The sequence below is a fragment of the Ranitomeya variabilis genome, chromosome 2, assembly GCF_051348905.1.
Source record: "Ranitomeya variabilis isolate aRanVar5 chromosome 2, aRanVar5.hap1, whole genome shotgun sequence".
Lineage (NCBI taxonomy): Eukaryota > Metazoa > Chordata > Amphibia > Anura > Dendrobatidae > Ranitomeya > Ranitomeya variabilis.
Window position 1 is genome coordinate 254,116,612 of NC_135233.1, and position 18,000 is coordinate 254,134,611.

Here is an 18,000-nt window from a genome sequence, read left to right on the forward strand (position 1 = left end):
TAAACCAGTGCTATGGTCTCAGTTGTAAGTCACTGGCAAGTGGGAGGTCCTTTTAACCTCTCTGTGTTTCCTGTTCCCCATTAGGGCAAAGAGACAACCTCCATATGCCGTCGTGGAAGGTTCCTAGAAACCGAATTAACGGTAAGAATAATTCTATTTTCCGGTCTAAGATATTAGGTTCTCTGGGTTAGGTGGATTCAGAAAACTGCTGGTCAGGGTAAACACATGGAAGTAGGTCGTTGGTGCAGCAGGAGGGCATATGGAACAGCGAGGACCTGGACACACTGGGATCCATAAAGCCATGCGGTCTGGCAAAGGGGAAATAGCAAGTCTGAAACAGCGCACAGAGGAACAATAAGGAATCACAAGAGTTTTGCAAGGATGAATGTACAATAAGATGCTAGAACTATGATTATAGCAAAACGTTACAATCGGATTACACAAAATTCACAAAACTGATTCCTTCACCACATGTATCATTTTATTCCGTATCACAGCGCCAATATGGCCCTGTGTACTTTACTTAGAAAAACCTGGCTGACAGATTGCATTTAAATAAGTCGTCCCTTCCTTCTCATCTCAGAGAGAAGTCACTTCACAAGTTGGATGTCAGTAGGGCCATGTGCGTCTTGTCCATTTCTGCTCTTTATGGATATATGGACTTCCTTGTCTCCATTCCAGATGGAGCCCGCAAGGGTTTGCTAACCTCCAAGGTGACAATTTCTTTCTGCATTCTATAGCAACAGAGTAAAGAAGATTTTTGGTACTCGCCTAAAATATTTTTCTTATCCTTCATTGGGGCACACTGCTCCTTTACTGATTGCGTTGATGGGTAGTAGCTTTGTCTTCCTGTTAGGGCTGGTGGAACGCACCGAATAAATATAAAGATAATAAAAGATGCGTTCGCAGCTTGGGGTCCACCGTGCAGAGATGGAACCTGCTGCTAGGTAATGGCGGCACTATATGGCGGTACTTCGCCGGACTAAACTCGGGTTCCATCTCCCGGGATGAACTGATGCGAACTCTGTTGCTTCACAGAGTCGCAGGGAAACTAAGGAAACGCTGTGCCCTGTTAGCAGTCACAGGGTGCAGCAGATGGACACTAGTGGGATCCCTGAAATTCACCCCCACTATGCTTGTGATTGATCCCGCTCTGACCCTCGGTAGCTTTTGAGCCCGCGCTTGAGGACGCCCTGAGTCAGATGCTGAGATCAAGCGGGAGTTCCCACCCTACACTGACCGGTTGTCCGGACTAATTAAAGATTACTGCACAGAGTTCGTACAGCACGCAGCGCTGCACTGGCTGCCGCCACTAACCACCCTTACAAGGGTTAGGAAAGCACTCTAATTGCGCACAGCGCCGCACTGGTGGTCACTGCTGGTTAGGCGCAGTAAAGATCGTGCTCTTGTGTTATGGATAGCACTGTCAAGCGCTAGGTAGCTCCTACATTCGCGAACATTCAACAACTCTAGGAATGGGAATGATTAAGGAGCAATCACCAGAACAGGCATACAACCACACACACACGATTACAGGTTTACATTAGCGCATGGCCGAGCGGCCATGTGATCCTTTTATAGATGAAGCCATCCAGAACCTTCCTAGTGGTCCAATCAGAGCTGCTACAGGACCTGAGCATGTGACCTCCGACCTCCAATGAGAGGTCGTCCCACGGGCAGGCTCAGTAGGTGAAAAGCAGGACTTAGTCCCTGGAACGTCTGCTCGCCGCTGATTAATGCTGGTTACAAAGACTGAACCTGGGGCAGGAGCCAGACCGTAACCAGCCGCACAGTATCAGCTTGAGCCAGATGCTGGGACCGACGTCTCTGCTGAGCAGGCTCCACTGCGGCTGGGGAAGAATAGGAGACCGCAGAGGACATGGTTCGAGATTCCCCCTGTGCAACGGCGGGAACTCGACACCTAACTCTTCCTTTGAGTTTCTCAGTTTTTCCGTTGCGTCTCCTAGTGCTTAGCACTACTTGGTGTTACTTTGGTGCCAGTAGGAACTGATTTTACTTCTGTCAATAGTGTCGGCATCCTGGTGGCAGTAGCCACAACCCATGGTTCTGTGTCCCCCCACAAGCTACAAGAAAGGGTATTTACTAGTGATGAGCGAGTGAACTCGTTGCTCGGGTTTTCAGGAGCACGCTCAGGTGGTCTCCGAGTATTTGTAACTTCTCGGAGATTTAGTTTTCGTTGCCTCGCCTGCATGATTTACAGCTGATAGACAGCTTGATTACATGTGGGAATTCCCTAGCAACCAGGCAACCCCCACATGTACTCAGACTGGCTAGCAGCCGTAAATCATGCAGCTGAGGCAACAAAAACTAAAGCTCCGAACAGTTACAAATACTCGGAGACCACCCGAGCAACGAGTACTCTCACTCATCACTAGTATTTACGGCAAATACTAAAAATTCTCTTTTTTATGTTAATAATGAGGCTCATGTCCCATGGGAGGAGTAAAATTTAAGGCTAAAAGAAAAAATAGTTTTAAAAAATATAAAAAAAAAATAATATAAAAATTCAAATCACCCCTCGCTTCTCCCCCTTTTGGTAATATAGAAAATCAAATAATCATATTTGACATCTTCACATTTGTAAAAGTTCAATCTATGAAAACATAAAAGTATCCGCTGTAAAGAGGAAAAAATTAAAACTTCAGAATCTGTAAAAAGATGCAGTAAAAAGTAATCCAAGCATTCTTTGTATCCCAAAATAATATGAATTAAAAAAAAAAAACCCACAAGCGTTCGCACAGCTCCATCGACTATACAATAACAAAATTCCAAGACTCGACAACTTGTTTTAATACAATTTTTCATTTTTTCTTTCACTGCTTAAAGGGAACCTGAGCACAAATACATGCTGCATAATCCACAAGCAGCATTTATCAAACACCAACTGTATGATTTTAGCCATATATGTTTGACTCTGAGATACTGCTGAGTTTCAGAGAAAAACATACAATTTTTTTCCCATTTTTCAGTACATAATACAATAAAATTAATGGTGTCATTAAAACTACAACTCCTCCTTCAAACAAGACCTCGTACGGCTGTAAAGATGTAAAAATAAAAAGTTATGACTCTTGAAAGAAAAAGAGGGGCAAAAAAATGGGAACACAAAAAGATGAAAAAAAATTATGTGGAGTGAAACCCCAAAGGTGCAGTCTTTTAGACACTTGGGATCCGTCACTTAAATTATTAGGTGGTCCGCAAATAATGATGAGTTATGACGACCCATCTTTGTTGAGTCCTGCAATCTATTATTTTTTTTGTGTTCTCTTCCATCTTGTCATTTTTAGGTTTTCAAATGAGGAGGTGGCACAGCTGAAAATGTATCGCGAGATGTTTGGAAGGAATTGGCAGATGATTGCATGTGCACTGAACCGGAATTATGACTCAATTTCTATGAAGTCCACCCAGCTACATGGTGAGAGGCATTGTGAGCAGGAAAAGTATTTGTGAAGTATGAATGATACAAGGTTTTCGAAATATTGTAAAAACATATATCTGAAATTTGTGTTGTGCATTTGTATTCAGCCCTCCTAAATCAATACTTTGTAGGACCACCTTTTGCTGCAATTACTACTATAAGTGTTTTGGGGTAGGTCTCTACCAGCTTTGCACATCTAGAGATGACATTTTAGCCCACCTTTAGCTTGCACATCCGCTTCCCCCTCCAGCTTCACTGTCTCCTATTCGTGTTGAGGGGATTGCCAAGATGGCCGCCGTCCCTCAGTTATGTTCCTGCCAACAGCGCTCCACAACTTCAGGGGACCCAGCATCCAGCCCCCAGATGCTCCCCTCAGCCTCTCCGCCCTCCCAGCTCACCAAGGAACTGCTCTGTAGGTGAGTTGCTGGTCTCTCACAGCCGATGTCTGCAGGCACCGCACATCCAGGGCTCTGCTGCCTCGGCTCTGCCCGCACTTCACTCCCCGGGACAAATGCGGTCCCAGATCCTTCTGCTGGCTCCCTGAAGAATCCTCCCGCCACTCCGAGGTTCCAAACCACCGAGAACTGGGCAGAAACTGGGTATTTGTGCAAATTCCGGTGAGAGCTCAGCAGCGTGCGTCCTGTCTCTTCGGTGTCTAGGCCACGCCCCTCAGTCCTCGCTTTAGAAAAGCGTGATGTGCAGTGTTAGTTTTGCACTTAGCCCAAAAAGTTCCACTCTGGTCTGATCTGACCTGAGCACCTTCTTCTACTTGCTCGCTGTGTCCCTTACATGTTTTTTTGCAAGCTGCAAAGGAGACTTGTTATGGCTTGCTTTCAAAAATGGCTTTCTTCTTGCCACTCTTCCATAAAAGCCAGATTTGTGCAGTATATGACTAATTGTTGTCCTGTGGACAGATTATCCCACCTGAGCTGTTGATATCTGCTGCTCCTCCAGAGTGACCATGGGCCTCTCGGCTGCTTCTCTGATTTGTGCTCTCCATGCTTGGGATGTCAGTCTACGTGGACGGTCATGTCTCTGTAGGTATGCAGTTGTGCCATACTACTTCCATTTTTGAATGATGGATTGAACAGTGCTCCAAGAGTTGTTCAGAGCTTGGGGCTTTTTTTTTTTTTAACCAACCCTGCTTTACACTTCACCACAACTTAATTCCTGACCTATCTAGTGTGTTCATTGGTTTTCATGATGCTGTTTAATCCCTAATGTTCTCAAACCTCCGAGGCCTTCACAGAACAGCTGTATTTATACTGAGAAGAAAATACACACAGGTGGACTCAATTTACTAATTACGGTATGTGACTTTTGGGCACAAATGGTCAGTCAGAATTTCTCTCGCTTCATTGGGGGACACAGGAACCATGGGTGTATGCTGCTGCCACTAGGAGGATGACACTATGCAAAAAAGGGTTAGCTCCTCCTCTGCAGTGTACACCCACCAGCTGGCAGAAGGCTAATCAGTTTTAGCTTAGTGTCAGTAGGAGGTGGACACAGGGCTGCCCTCAGCCCTGTTTCCACCTTAGGTTTTTGTTGTGTTTTATTAATGATTTCTATTTTTTCTATATATTTACAGCTTGTGATCTGGGCAACGGAGTGTATTTGGTCACTTTGCTCTCCCACCTAGAGACCGGGAGCACATTGTGGGATTGCATCACTGCTGTACCCTCTCGTGTCTACCAGGCAGGACCCCATGCCTCCTAACACATCAAGAGTGTTTGGTGCATCCGCAAGAGAGAAGATGCGGACTGGTCCTTGCCACTACCCCCTGCACTGCCCGCCCTCCAGAGCCAGTTGTGCAGGGTAGGAAGACGGAATCTTTACCTGACAGCCACTGAAGATGTTCAGTGGCCCAGAGGTCTGTACGCAAGTCCATCTTACATCACTAATCTGCGGAGGGATTCGGGAGCTTCAGTACAGGTATTCCATGCGGCAGTGCAGGGGCTCCTCTCAAAAAAAAAAAAATAACTAAAAATAAATATATATATATATATATATATATATATATATATATATATATATATATAATCTTTAAGGATTATAGGCTAGGGGTTAGTCAGCTGCGTTCCTGTCTTATTCCCGGCTCCCTCCGCTGCCCACGGCGCCATTTCTCTCTCCCCTGCGGCTCCCTGGCTCAAATTTTAGCCCCCAGCTTCTACTTAGGCCTACTACAGGGCTAGGCCACACCCTCTGCAGGCTGAAGCTCCGCTCACCCCCACCGGCTATCAGCGGTCCTCTCTCCCTGGACCCGGCATTGCTGAGCGCCCTTTTCTCCGTCCCTCCTTCCTGACTCACCGAGCTGGAAATTTGCGTGCGCTTTCAAGCTCCTCCCACGACTCAGCGCCATCTCCACGCTAACTACAATCTCATCCCTGCAGCCCTCGGACCCCAGCCAAATACCTCTGGGACTCTGCCTATCGCTCTGCTCAGCCGGGATCCAGGTCTGTAAGCTCTGTCACTTGGGAGTCAGCTCTCATCCCCGGCAGCTCCCCCTGACACATATTCTCCTCCTCTCCCTCTTTTCTCTATCGCTTCTTTGGGGGACAGAGGAACCATGGGTGTATGCTGCTGCCACTAGGAGGCTGACACTATGCACAAAAAAGTTAGCTCCTCCTGTGCAGTGTACATCCCACCGACTAGTACTAGGATAATCAGTATTAGCTTAGTGTCAGTAGGAGGCGGACACGGGTCTTCCACTAGACCCATATCTACCTCAGTGTGCGTTGTTCCTTTTCAGGTACCCGGAGGGATACAGAGTGAACGGTCACTGCTGTACTCCCACTCAGAGACTATGAGTAAGGCGTGTACTGCCACCCATGTATCCTCATATGTCTATTCGTCAGGAAGCTAACCCCTAACACAGAAGCGTGTTAAGGTCATCCGGACCGGTCCTTCCTCTGTCCCCTACCACCTCGCCCACCAGAGCCTGTTGGTTGAGGAGACGCGGACGTCCCACATCACAGGATTTTTGGACGTCCGATCCATCCTGGACGGGGAAGTGCTTTTCTATCTCTTTCCCCCAGGTCCGGGGAAGACAGAAAGAAGATCAGAAGATAGGAAAAAATTTTTCCTTTATTTAATAGAGGGAACAGGGGTCTCTCTGCGGTAAGGCCGAGGGGACTAGGGGCACTGGGCATCCCCTTGCGGCGTTTTACAGCCTACACGCCGTAATTTTTGTGCCCCCTTTAATTTCGATACATTGGGGGCATACCTGCGCAGGTGTTAAAGCCCTCTGTACTGCTCCCCCATGCTCCTGCGGCCACCATCCGTTATCTAGGCCCCGGCTTCCCTTGGGCCTAGTTACAGCGATGGCTCCGCCCCTTTCTCAGCTTCAGGCGGGATTTTTCCTGCCCGTCACTCCCTCTCCTCTTCCTGCTCCTGGCGGCTGGCTCCTCCCACTACTCCAGGCCTCACTATTCTGCCTAGGATCACCTCCATCTTGCTCCCCCGGATACGGCGTCTAGCCCTGCCCCTCTTCCGGCCCCAGAGAGCGGGATCTTTCAACGTAGCGCGTGCTTTTACTGGCTGGGTCCCCTGCATCCTCCTTATCGTCGTGCTGGTGGATTCGGACAGCAATTTTCTCCTGGCAGGACCTGCTTTTCATCTACCTATTGCAGCAGCCTCTACAACCTGGGAGCAGACTGCAGGACTCTGCACCTATTGTGAGCAGCTCTGCTCTGCAGACTGACACTCTCCTCTGCTTCTTTCCTGTCCCCTAACCTTCTGGCATCAGTTAGTGGGTCTGCTCATCATGCCAATCCTAAAGGAGAGCGTTCTCGTCCTCCTGCTTCCTCTTCTTCCTCTACTCATGTCAGACACTTTGCTTGCTCTTCGTGCAAATGCAAGCTTCCTTCAGGTCAGTCCTCTCCCCTCTATCAGGACTGCAGTAACCCCTCTGTGCCCACCGCCCTTTCTACCCCAGGCGAGACTGAGACCCCTATCCCAGGGTGGGCTTCCTCTCTGTCACAGTCTGTGGCGGATCTCATCAATGTGTTGCAAACCCTGGTGTCCGTCCTTGACAGATTGCCCCTTCCGTCTCCCGTTGTTGCTAGTGGGTCAAAGGATTCACCGTCTGGCCCTTCCAACACAGGCCTCAAGAGATCCTAACAGGAGCACATCGTTGTTATGTCCTCTTCCCTCTCCATCTCGCCCCCCGGTATTTCCCGGCAGGATTCCTCTCCTGAGTCATGAGATGCGTTTTCGGACGCACTATCAGAGGATGACTTGGACGTGGATTTAGACCAAGCCTCTAATATGAGAGATGGTCCAGAGCCTTATTGTGGCGGTCAACCAGACCTCTTTAGCATCAAGGATACCTCTACGGAATACGCGGATCAGGCGGTTTCGTTTAGACGATCAAAACCACCTTCCAAGGTCTTCTCCCCACACAGGGAATTTGTGGAGAACCCTACCAGACGCTTTCAAAGAGGAAACGCCTCAGCATCCTATATCCCTTCTCTCCTGAGCTCACCTCTAACTGCGTGAGTTCCCCGGCCGTGGACCCACCAGTCTCCAGACTGTCCACCAACACGGTCCTCCCGCTTTCTAATGCAGCATCCCTCAAGGATTCCAATGATAGGATTATAGAATCGCTGGCAAAGTCAGCCTTTGAAGCGGCTGCTTCTACATTATGCCCGACCTTTGCCTCTACCTGGGTCTCAAAGTCCATAGCTAAGTGGGCCAAACAACTTCGCCAGGGCATCCTTGCTGGGGCTCGTCCGTAGGAGCTAGCCGGCCTTGCGGACCAGATTTCTCATGCAGGGAAATATTTGGTATTTGCCTCCCTGGATGCCACGTCTTGCGCAGCTCAGGCTTCCATCAAATATGGTGGCTATCCGGCGGACTATTTGACTCAAGGCTTGCCAAGCGGACTTGTCGTCAAAGATGTCTCTTACCAGCCTCCCTTTCCAGTGGTCCAGTCTGTTTGGCTCCATGTTGGACCAAATTATTAAGGAGGCCACGGGGGGCACGAGTTCCCTCCTTCCCCAGTCTAAACCTCGCCGGCCTCCTCTGAAGCGGCAGTTTCGTTCCTTTCGGCCCTTTCCCAGCTTCACGGCGACAGAGGATTTTTCTAGCAAGCAGAGGCTGCAGACCCGCCAGGTTAGGAAAAAGGCTTCCTTCTAGCCCACCCCTTCCTGGCTTTCCCGAAACACCTATGGTAGGTCCACCAGGCCGAGACCTGGCAGATCTTCCTCGGCATGACTCAGATCAAGAACCCAGTGTATCTCCCAGGCTAGGCGGTCGTCTCCTGTTTTTCACGGACATTTTGCTCTCGGTGGAGGACGCATGGGTCAGGGAGGTGGTATCCTCAGGATACAAAATAGAGTTCGCTTCGCGGCCCCGAGATCTATTCTTCGAATCCCGTCCCCCAAGATATCCTACTCTGGTTCCAGGTTTCTTTGCGTCCATCGCCTCTCTTCTCAGTTCGGGGGTTATCATTCCCGTCCCAGGACAGGAGCGCTTCACAGGTTTCTATTCAAACCTGTTTGTAGTGTAAAGAAAGGCTGCGCAGTTCGGCCCATCCTGAACCTGAAGTTACTGAACAAAAGGGTCCGCCTACGTCATTTCAGGATGGAGTCCTTCCGTTCAGTGATTGCTTCCATGGAGGCGCAGGAATTCCTGTGTTCCATAGACATCCAGGGCGCAGACATCCAGGGCGCCTACCTCCATGTTATGATTTTTCCAGGACATCAGAGGTTTCTGCGTTGCACTGTACAGCAGGACTATTTCCAGTTTGTCGCCCTGCTGTTCGGACTCGTGACTGCTCCCAGGGTTTTGATGAAAATCATGACGGCATTAATGGCCATTTTGAGGATCAGGGGCCTAGTGCTCATTCCTTACCTCGACGACATCCTCATCAAGACTCCGTCCTTCTCTCAGACCCAGGAGAGTCTGAACATCGTCCTCGACTCCCTGTCCCATTTCGGGTGGCTAGTCAACAGAACAATGTCTTGCCTTGTCCCTACTCAGCTCCTCATTTTCCTAGGCATGCTGTTAAACACTCGTCAGATGAGGGTTTTTTCTTCCCGAAGAGAAGAGAGCAATCCTCCAGCATACACTGTGTTACAAATCATTATGGACAAAGAGTTTAGGAGTGATAAGGTTAGAATTTTTTTGTTTGTCATTTAAACTCATTGATGGTGATGTGTGTCAGGGCTCTTTATATCACTGAAAGCAATTGCAGATACCTGTGCAAATTAGTTTGGCAGGTGTGTCCAAATAAAGGCAAGACTACTTAAGAAGGCTGTTCCACATTATTAAGCAGCCTACATTTTTTGCCAAAATGGGAAAGAAAAAGGATGTGTCGGCTGCTGAGAAGCAACAAATTGTGGAGTATTTAGGTCAAGGCATGACTACAATCAACATTGCCAAGACACTTCATCGTGATCATCGCACAATCAAGAAGTATGTAGCTGATTCCCAGCACACACGTGTGCGTGCTGATAAGGAAAAATGTAGGACTCTTTCCAACAGGCAATTGTGTAAGGTTAAAAGAGCAGCTGCAAAAATGCCTTGTCATAGCAGCAGACAAGTTTTTGAAGCTGCTGGTGCCTCCAACGTCCCCAGAACAAGATGCAGGGTCCTTCAGAGGTTTGCAGCTGTGCGTAAGCCATCCTGTCGACCACCTCTATCCACTGCACACAAGCAGAAACGGCTCCAGTGGGCCAAACGATACATGAAGACTGACTTCCAAACTGTTTTGTTCACCGATGAGTGCCGTGCAGCGCTCGATGGTCCAGATGGATGGAGTGGAGGATGGCTGGTTAATGGACACCCCATGAAAACACGGCTAAGGCGCCAACAAGGAGGAGGTGGAGTAATGTTTTGGGCTGGAATCATGGGGAGAGAGATTGTCGGCCCCTTTATGATCCCTGAAGGGGTAAAGATGAACTCCATAATCTATGTGGAGTTTCTAAAACAACACTTCATGCCCATGGTTCAAGAGGAAGAACCGTGCTTTCCACAGCAAGATCATTTTCATGCATGATAATGCACCGTCTCTTGCTGCAAAAAACACATCTGCATCTCTGGCTGCTATGGGCATAAAAGAGGACAAACTTATAGTGTGGCCACCATCTTCCCCTGACCTCAACCCCATTGAGAACCTCTGGAGCATCATCAAAAGGAGTGTCTATGATGGTGGGAGGCAGTTCACATCGAAGCAACAGCTCTGGGAGGGTATTCTGTCCACATGCAAAACAATTGAAGCAGAAACCATCCAAAAACTGACAAATTCAATGGGCGAGAGAGTTCAGAAGCTTCTTTCGAACAAGGGGTCCTATGTGCAAATGTAACATCACCTAGAATAAAGTTTTCACTTGAAAACTGATTTCATTTTGTAATAAGCTGATAATGCTTATAACTTCACAATTGACCATTTTTTTGTTCAAAATAATAAAAAAAAAAGGTTGAAAACTCTGCTGTGCATAATAATTTGGAACATGCATTTTGAGTGTTTATTTTTTTTTTTAAATATACTGTTTTCATAGGCAGTTTGTTCCAAAACATTGCAATTATACTAGAATAGTAGATGACTGGAAAATAACAGACTGCATTTCAGATAGGTAATTTAGAGAAAATATGAGGAAATATTATTTGCAGAATAATTTAGAACACAGTGTATGTCAATCACCAGGGGGGATTCAGTCTCTTGGCGATGGTTGAGGCATCCAAGATTCTACTCTGGGCAGAGGCGACTGTTCCGGCAATGTCTGCAGTGCATATCCCCCACGTGGATTTTCTCAGTCACGAAGGTCTCGCGGCAGGAGAGTGGTCCCTACATTGGGAAGTTTTCCTTCAGATTTGCCTTCGTTGGAGAACTCCGGATGTGGACTTCGTCCCGGTTGAACAGGAAGGTCCCACGGTTCGTCTCCAGGTCCCGCGATCCCCTCACGGTGGGTGTCGATGCTCTGGCCTTTCCCTGGTCGCAGTTTGCGCTCCCCTATCTGCTTCCTCCCCTTCCCCTTCTTCCCAGACTGTTGAAAAAGATCAAGGCGGAAGGGGTGCCGATCATACTGATCACGCCGGATTGGCCCAGAAGGACTTGGTTTGCAGACATCGTCAGTCTTCTCGTGGACTCCCCCTGGAGGCTCCCAGACAAACGGGATCTTCTGTCTCAAGGACCGATCTGCCACCAGAATTCTCAGTCGCTCAATTTAACGGCGTGGCTGTTGAAACCGCGGTGCTGAGTGTCCGGTTTTTCAGATTGGGTGATTCACACCATGATCCAAGCTAGGAAACCTTCATCTTCCAGGGTCTGTTATCGATCCTGGAAAGCCTATTTCAGCTGGTGAGAGTCTAATCACACCCCACCTATGTCTTTTTCTCTCCCTTCTATTCTGGCATTTCTCCAGGTGGGACTTGATGCCGGTCTTGCTCTGTCAGCATTTTCTGTTCTTTTTCAGAAGAGTTTAGCCTCCCACTCGCAAGTCAGAACTTTTCTTCAAGGGGTAGTGCATGCGGCTTCCCCGTACCGGACTCCTGTGGAACCCTGGGATCTCAACCTAGTCCTGGAGGCCCTGAGGAGTTCTTCCTTTGAACCTCTCCGGGAGGTTTCCCTGGACTTTGCCTTGGAAGGTGGCGTTTCTGGTGGCCATCACCTTCATTAGGCGCGTCTCGGAGTTGGCGGCACTTTCCTGTCACCCTCCTTTCTTGGTTCTTCACCAGGATAAGGCCCACCTTCCTTCCCAAGGTGATGTCCGCCTTTCACCTAAACAAGGATATTGTCCTCCCTTCCTTTTTGTCCTGCTCCGACTCATCCTTTGGAGCGTTCGCTAAACAGGCTAGATCTGGTCAGGGCGGTGAGGGTCTATCTGGCTAGGACCGCCCCTTTTAGGAAGGCGGACTCTCTTTTCGTTATTCCTGATGGTGCTCGAAGGGTCTTTCCAGCCTCCAAGGCTACAATTGCTCGCTGGATCAGAACGGCGATTACCGAGGCTTACCGGATCAAGAACACAGTGCCTCCCCCTGGGATCAGGGCTCACTCTACCCGTGCAGTGGGCGCCTCCTTTGATGTGAACCATAGGGCTTCCGCCCTACTTCTTTGCAAAGCGGCAACTTGGTCTTCCATCCACACGTTTGCCAAATTTTATAAGGTCCATACCTACGCTTCAGCAGACGCTAGCCTAGGCAGAAGGATCTTACAGGTGGCAGTGGTAAGTTCTCCAACCTGACCGAAGTTTGCTACTGTTCCCTCCCCGGGGACTGCTTTGGGACGTCCCATGTTCCTGTGTCCCCCAATGAAGCGATAGAGAAAACAGGATTTTTTGGTTGCTTACCGTAAAATCTGTTTCTCGGAGCCTTCATTGGGGGACACAGCACCCTCCCATGTTTATCAGCTCTGTCTTTCTATGTCCTATTGTTATAGTTAACTTGTCTGTTTGTGTTTTTTCTCTTTTTATTGTTGATTCTCCTACTGCTTTCTCACTAACTGATTATCTTAGTACCAGTCGGTGGGGTGTACACTACAGAGGAGGAACTAACTTTTTTGTGCACAGTGTCAGCCTCCTAGTGGCTGCAGCATACACCCATGGTTCCTGTGTCCCACAATTAAGGCTCTGAGAAACAGATTTTACGGTGAGCAACCAAAAAAATCCTGTTTTATCCTGTCCATGTCTAACTCTAGGAAGTCTCACTCCCATCCTCCCATTGTAGTACACTTCACATGTTCCTCTTGTAGCAAGAAGTTACCCTTGGGTCAGACATCATCCATCTGCCATAATTGCAAGTCATCTATTGTGTCTTCCCAGGAGCCCCCCACTGCTCGCAATGAAAGTGTGCCGCCTCCTGAGTGGGTGACATCTCTATCTCAGTCGGTAGCTGACTTAACCAAGGTATTCCACACTATAGTCTCAGTTTTGGAACGGCTTCCTAATCCTCCCCCTGCCAGCGGGTCACAATTACCCCCCCTCGGATGCGTCAGCTGTTAAGCCCTCGCATACCCAAAGGGATTCCCCTCGCAGGAAGTCCACAAGTTCCAAAAAGCGCACCCGCATTAGTTCACTGTCTAGCTCATCATCTCCGTCACCGTCCTCCAGGACGCCAGCTATCTCCTTATCTCCCTCCTCCGATGCTCCAGTGGCGCTAGAGTCAGACCCACGTTCTGAGTCAGATTCAGATCTGGACTCCGCACAGGTCTCCGAACTGCATGACATGGTGGATAGTTTGTTGTCGTTAATAAGACTCTTAACATAATAGGCTCAGAGATCTCTCCCTCTGAGAAGACTGTGTCTTTCAGGAAAATGAAGCGCCCTCCCTGTGCCTTTGCCAACCACGACGAATTCAGCAGGATCTTCGCGGTGGAATGGCAGCACCCAGACAAGCATTTCCAGAGAAGAAAACGCGTGAGCGTCTTGTATCCTTTTGAACTTGACCTACTTAACAAGAGGACCCTCCAGTCTCCCGGTTGGCCACAAATATTATACTTCCTCTGTCTGACAGTTCCTCCTTAAAAGAACCCTCTGACTGACAAATTGAATCCCTTGCCAAGTCCGCCTTTGAAGCCGCGGGTTCTTCCCTCTGCCCGTTCTTCGTGGCTAACTGGGTAGCCAAGGCAATTTCCGCCTGGGTGAAACATCTCCACCAGGGTATCGTCACTGGTGCCCCTGCAGACGAGCTGGCAGATCTGGCGGACCAAATCGGCCACGTGGGAAAATATCTCTTGTCCGCATCCCTCAATGCTGCTGCCTGTTCAGCCCTAGCAGCCGGCAACATCATCACCATCCACAGGGTCCTCTGGCTGAAGGCTTGGAACGCAGACTCCTTTTCAAAGAAGTCCCTCACACGTCTTCCCTTTCACGATTCTCGCCTCTTCGGAGAAGAGCTGGACAAGATAATCACCAATGCCACGGGAAGAAAGAGTACATCTCTACTCCAACAGAGAGTCAAACGCACGCCCAGTCGTACAGTTGCTTTCGGAGGTTCCCGCCACAGAGTAACCCCCGACAGGACAAGTCCCCAGTGTGTCAACAAAGGAAGAGGCCCTCCTTTAAACCAACCCCGACCTGGCCTTCTAGACCTTCTCAACGCCGGCTACTCAAGTCAGGCACCAACAGATTCTCCTCAGCATGACGGGTTGCTCCCACCTGGGAACACTCTCAGGGTGGGCGGTCGTCTCTTTCAGTTTCGGAACGAGTGGCTTTCCGTACTCAATTACGCCTGGGTCCGAGACGTCGTCTCCTACGGTTACAAGATAGTTTTCTACTCTGCCTCAATTTCGTTTTTTTGAGTCCCGTCCACCGAGGAATGTTTCTCTCATTCTGGGGTTTTTCAAGGCCGTCAACTCCCTCTTCAAGGCCGGCGTTTTCGTCTCCGTTTCCAGATGAAAGCGCTTCTCAGGTTTTTATTCAAACCTGTTTGTGGTCCCAAAAAAGGACAGCTCAGTTCGTCCCATCCTGGACCTTAAATTAGTAAACAAATATGTGCGTCTGCGTCACTTGAGGATGGAGTCCCTTCGATCCGTAATAGCCTTCATGGAGCCAGAGGAATTTCTCTGCTCGATGGACATTCAAGACGCCTACCTGCACATTCCCATTTTTCCCCCACACCAGAGATTCCTTCTTTTCGCCTTTCAAGGACTTCACTTCCAATTCACAGCGCTGCCGTTTGGCTTAGCCACTGCCCCCAGAGTTTTTATGAAAGTAATAGCAACAGCGATGGCCATTCTACGCAGCAGGGGCATCCTCGTCATTCCCTATTTAGACGACATCCTCATCAAGGCCACAATGCCCTCGGCGTGCCAGGAGAGTCTGCAGATCACCCTAGATACTCTCTCGTCTGGGCTGGATTGTCAACACCTTGAAGTCGTCTCTGATCCTGGTCCAACGTCTTGTTTTTCTGAGAATGCTCTTTGACACAGCTCAAGCAAAGATTTTCCTACCCATGGAAAAGTGTCTAGCACTAATGCGCAGAGTTTGATCTCTCAGAAGTCGCTCTCCCCGTTCCCTCCGCTACTGCATGAGCGTGCTGGGCAAGATGGTTGCTTCAAAGGAAGCAGTTCCTTTTGCTCAGTTCCACACGCGTCCTCTCCAACTCTTTCTTCTGGCGAGTTGGGACAAGTCGATCCGTTACCTGGATCGACTTGTCTCATTTCCCTCGCGGATAAAGAAGTCGCTAGAATGGTGGCGATGCTTCCCTTTAGTCCATCTCAGGAGGTCCCTACCCATTAGTTGAAAGATAGTAACAACGGATGCCAGTCTTCTCGGCTGGGGAGCAGTGTTCCAAGATATGATGGTCCAGGGTCGGTGGTCAGCTCAGGAATCATAACTTCTGATCAACATTCTGGAACTCCGAGCAATATTTCTCACCCTGCTTCATTGGCAGGAACTTTTTCACAGATGTCCAATTCGAATCCAGTCCAACAATGCCACGGCGGTGGCGTATGTCAACCATCAAGGGGGAACTCGAAGGCGGGCAGTGATGTCAGAGGTCGCTCGGATCCTGTCTTGGGCCAAGCAGAATGTTCCAGCAATTTCAGCGGTGCACATCCCAGGAGTCGAAAACTGGGCTGCAGACTTTCTCAGCCGAGAGGGTCTTGCCGCAGGCGAATGGTCACTGAATCCGTCAGTCTTTCAGAGGATCTGTCTCAAGTGGGGGACTCCGGACGTCGACCTCATGGCGTCCAGACTCAACCACAAGGTTCCTCAGTTTGTGTCCAGATCTTGCGACCCGCTAGCGATCGGATCCAATGCACTAGTGATGCCCTGGACACAGTACTCCCTTCCATACCTATTTCCACCTCTTCCGCTGATCTCCAGGGTAATCAAAAAGATAAAGGCGGAGGGAATACCCGCCATACTCATCCCTCCAGATTGGCCATGAAGACCCTGGTACGCAGAGTTGGTCAACCCTCTATCGGACACTCTGTGGAGACTTCCGAATCTTCCGGATTTTTTGTCGCAGGGGCCCCTCTTCCACGAGAGCTCTCAGTTGCTTAATTTAACAACATAGCTGTTGAAGCCGCAGTTTTGAAGTCGGCTTGGGTTCTCTGATCAGATCGTCCAGACCATGATTAAATTTAGGAAGCGTTCTTCCTCTCGCATCTACCACAGTACATGGAAAGCATTTTTTCGCTGGTGTGACGCTCTTCGGATTGCTCCAATGGTTTTTCACCTCTCATCCATTTTGTCCTTTCTGCAGTCGGGTCTGGAGTTCGAACTGTCCCTTAGTTCTATTAAGGGGCAAGTTTCGGCTCTGTCCATTCTTTTCCAAAGGAATTTGGCTGTTCGCCGACAGCTCAAAACATTCATTCAGGGAGTTGCTCACTCCGTTCCCCCCTACCAGCCCCAGAGGATCCCTGGGATCTTAATTTGGTGCTCGATGTCTTACAGGAGTCTCTGAACCACTGCGTAAGGTCCCTTTCACATTCCTTTCCTGGAAGGCCGCTTTCTTGGTCACGATAATTTCAATTAGACGGGTTTCAGAGCTAGCAGCGCTCTCTTGTCATTCTTCTTACGTGGTTTTTGACCAGGACAAGGTGGTCCTTCGTTCGGTTCCATCCTTTCTTCCCAAGGTGGTTTCCGAGTTTCATCTAAATCACATCGTACTTCCATCCTTTTTTCAGTCTCCCTCTCAACCCCGAGAGTGGTCACTACACAATCTTAACCTGGTGAGAGCTCTACGTGTTTATTTGTCCAAGACTGAGCCTTTACGGCGCTCAGATTCTCTTTTCATCATCCCAGAAGGTCCACGGAAGGGTCTCCCTGCGTCCAGGTCTACCATTGCTCGATGGATCCGTTCCACCGATTTGGAAGCTTACTGTCTCAGAGGTAGAAGCACGCCCATTGAGGATCACGGCACACTCCTCACATTCTGTGGGGGCCTCCTGGGCAGTTCTCCATCAGGCGTCGGCCTCACAGCTCTGCAAAGCTGCTACATGGGCTTTCATTCATACATTTACCAAGTTTTACAGGGTTCACAATCATGCTTCATCGGATGCGAACCTTGGTGGAAAGGTCCTGCAAGCTTCAGTGGCCTGAGCTCTGTTTTGAGGATATTATATTTCTTCCCACCCTTGGGACTGCTTTGGGACGTCCCATGGTTCCCCTGTGTCCCCCAATAAAGAGAAAGTAAGATTTTGGGTACTCACCGTAAAATCTTTCTCTGAGCCTTCATTGGGGACACAGCTCCCCCCCTTGTTTGTTGTTATCTGTTTCATTAATGTTGTTATGTTTTCTACTTCTCCTACTGCTTTCTCGCTGATTAGCTTTTTGCCAGTTGGTGGGTATATACTTCTAGGGAAGAGCTAACCCTATTTTTTGCAGAGTGTCAACCTCCTAGTCGCAGCAGAATACACCCCATGGTTTCCTGTGTCCCCCAATGAAGACTCAGAGAAAAAGATTTTATGGTGAGTACCCAAAATCTTACTTTTTTTATTTAGGGGTGTCAGACTACAGGGGGGGCTGAATAGAAATGCACATCACAATTTTCAGATTTATATTTTTTAAATGTTTAGAAAACAATTTATCATTCTCCTTACATTTTACAATTACTTGCTACTTTGTGTTGGTTTATCACAGGGAATCCCAGCAAAATACATATACATATATATA

At 48.8% G+C, this 18,000-nt stretch overlaps 1 protein-coding gene across 1 annotated transcript in view; it reads left to right on the forward strand.

Moving 5' to 3' along the window:
- The window catches only part of TTF1 (transcription termination factor 1), a 102,906-nt gene that overhangs the window by 44,373 nt on the left and 40,533 nt on the right, over positions 1–18,000 (forward strand). Inside the window, exon 7 of the mRNA XM_077284675.1 lies at positions 3,309–3,436. Within this exon, the coding sequence (XP_077140790.1) occupies positions 3,309–3,436 (128 nt within the window). The remainder of the gene's footprint in view (positions 1–3,308; positions 3,437–18,000) is intronic.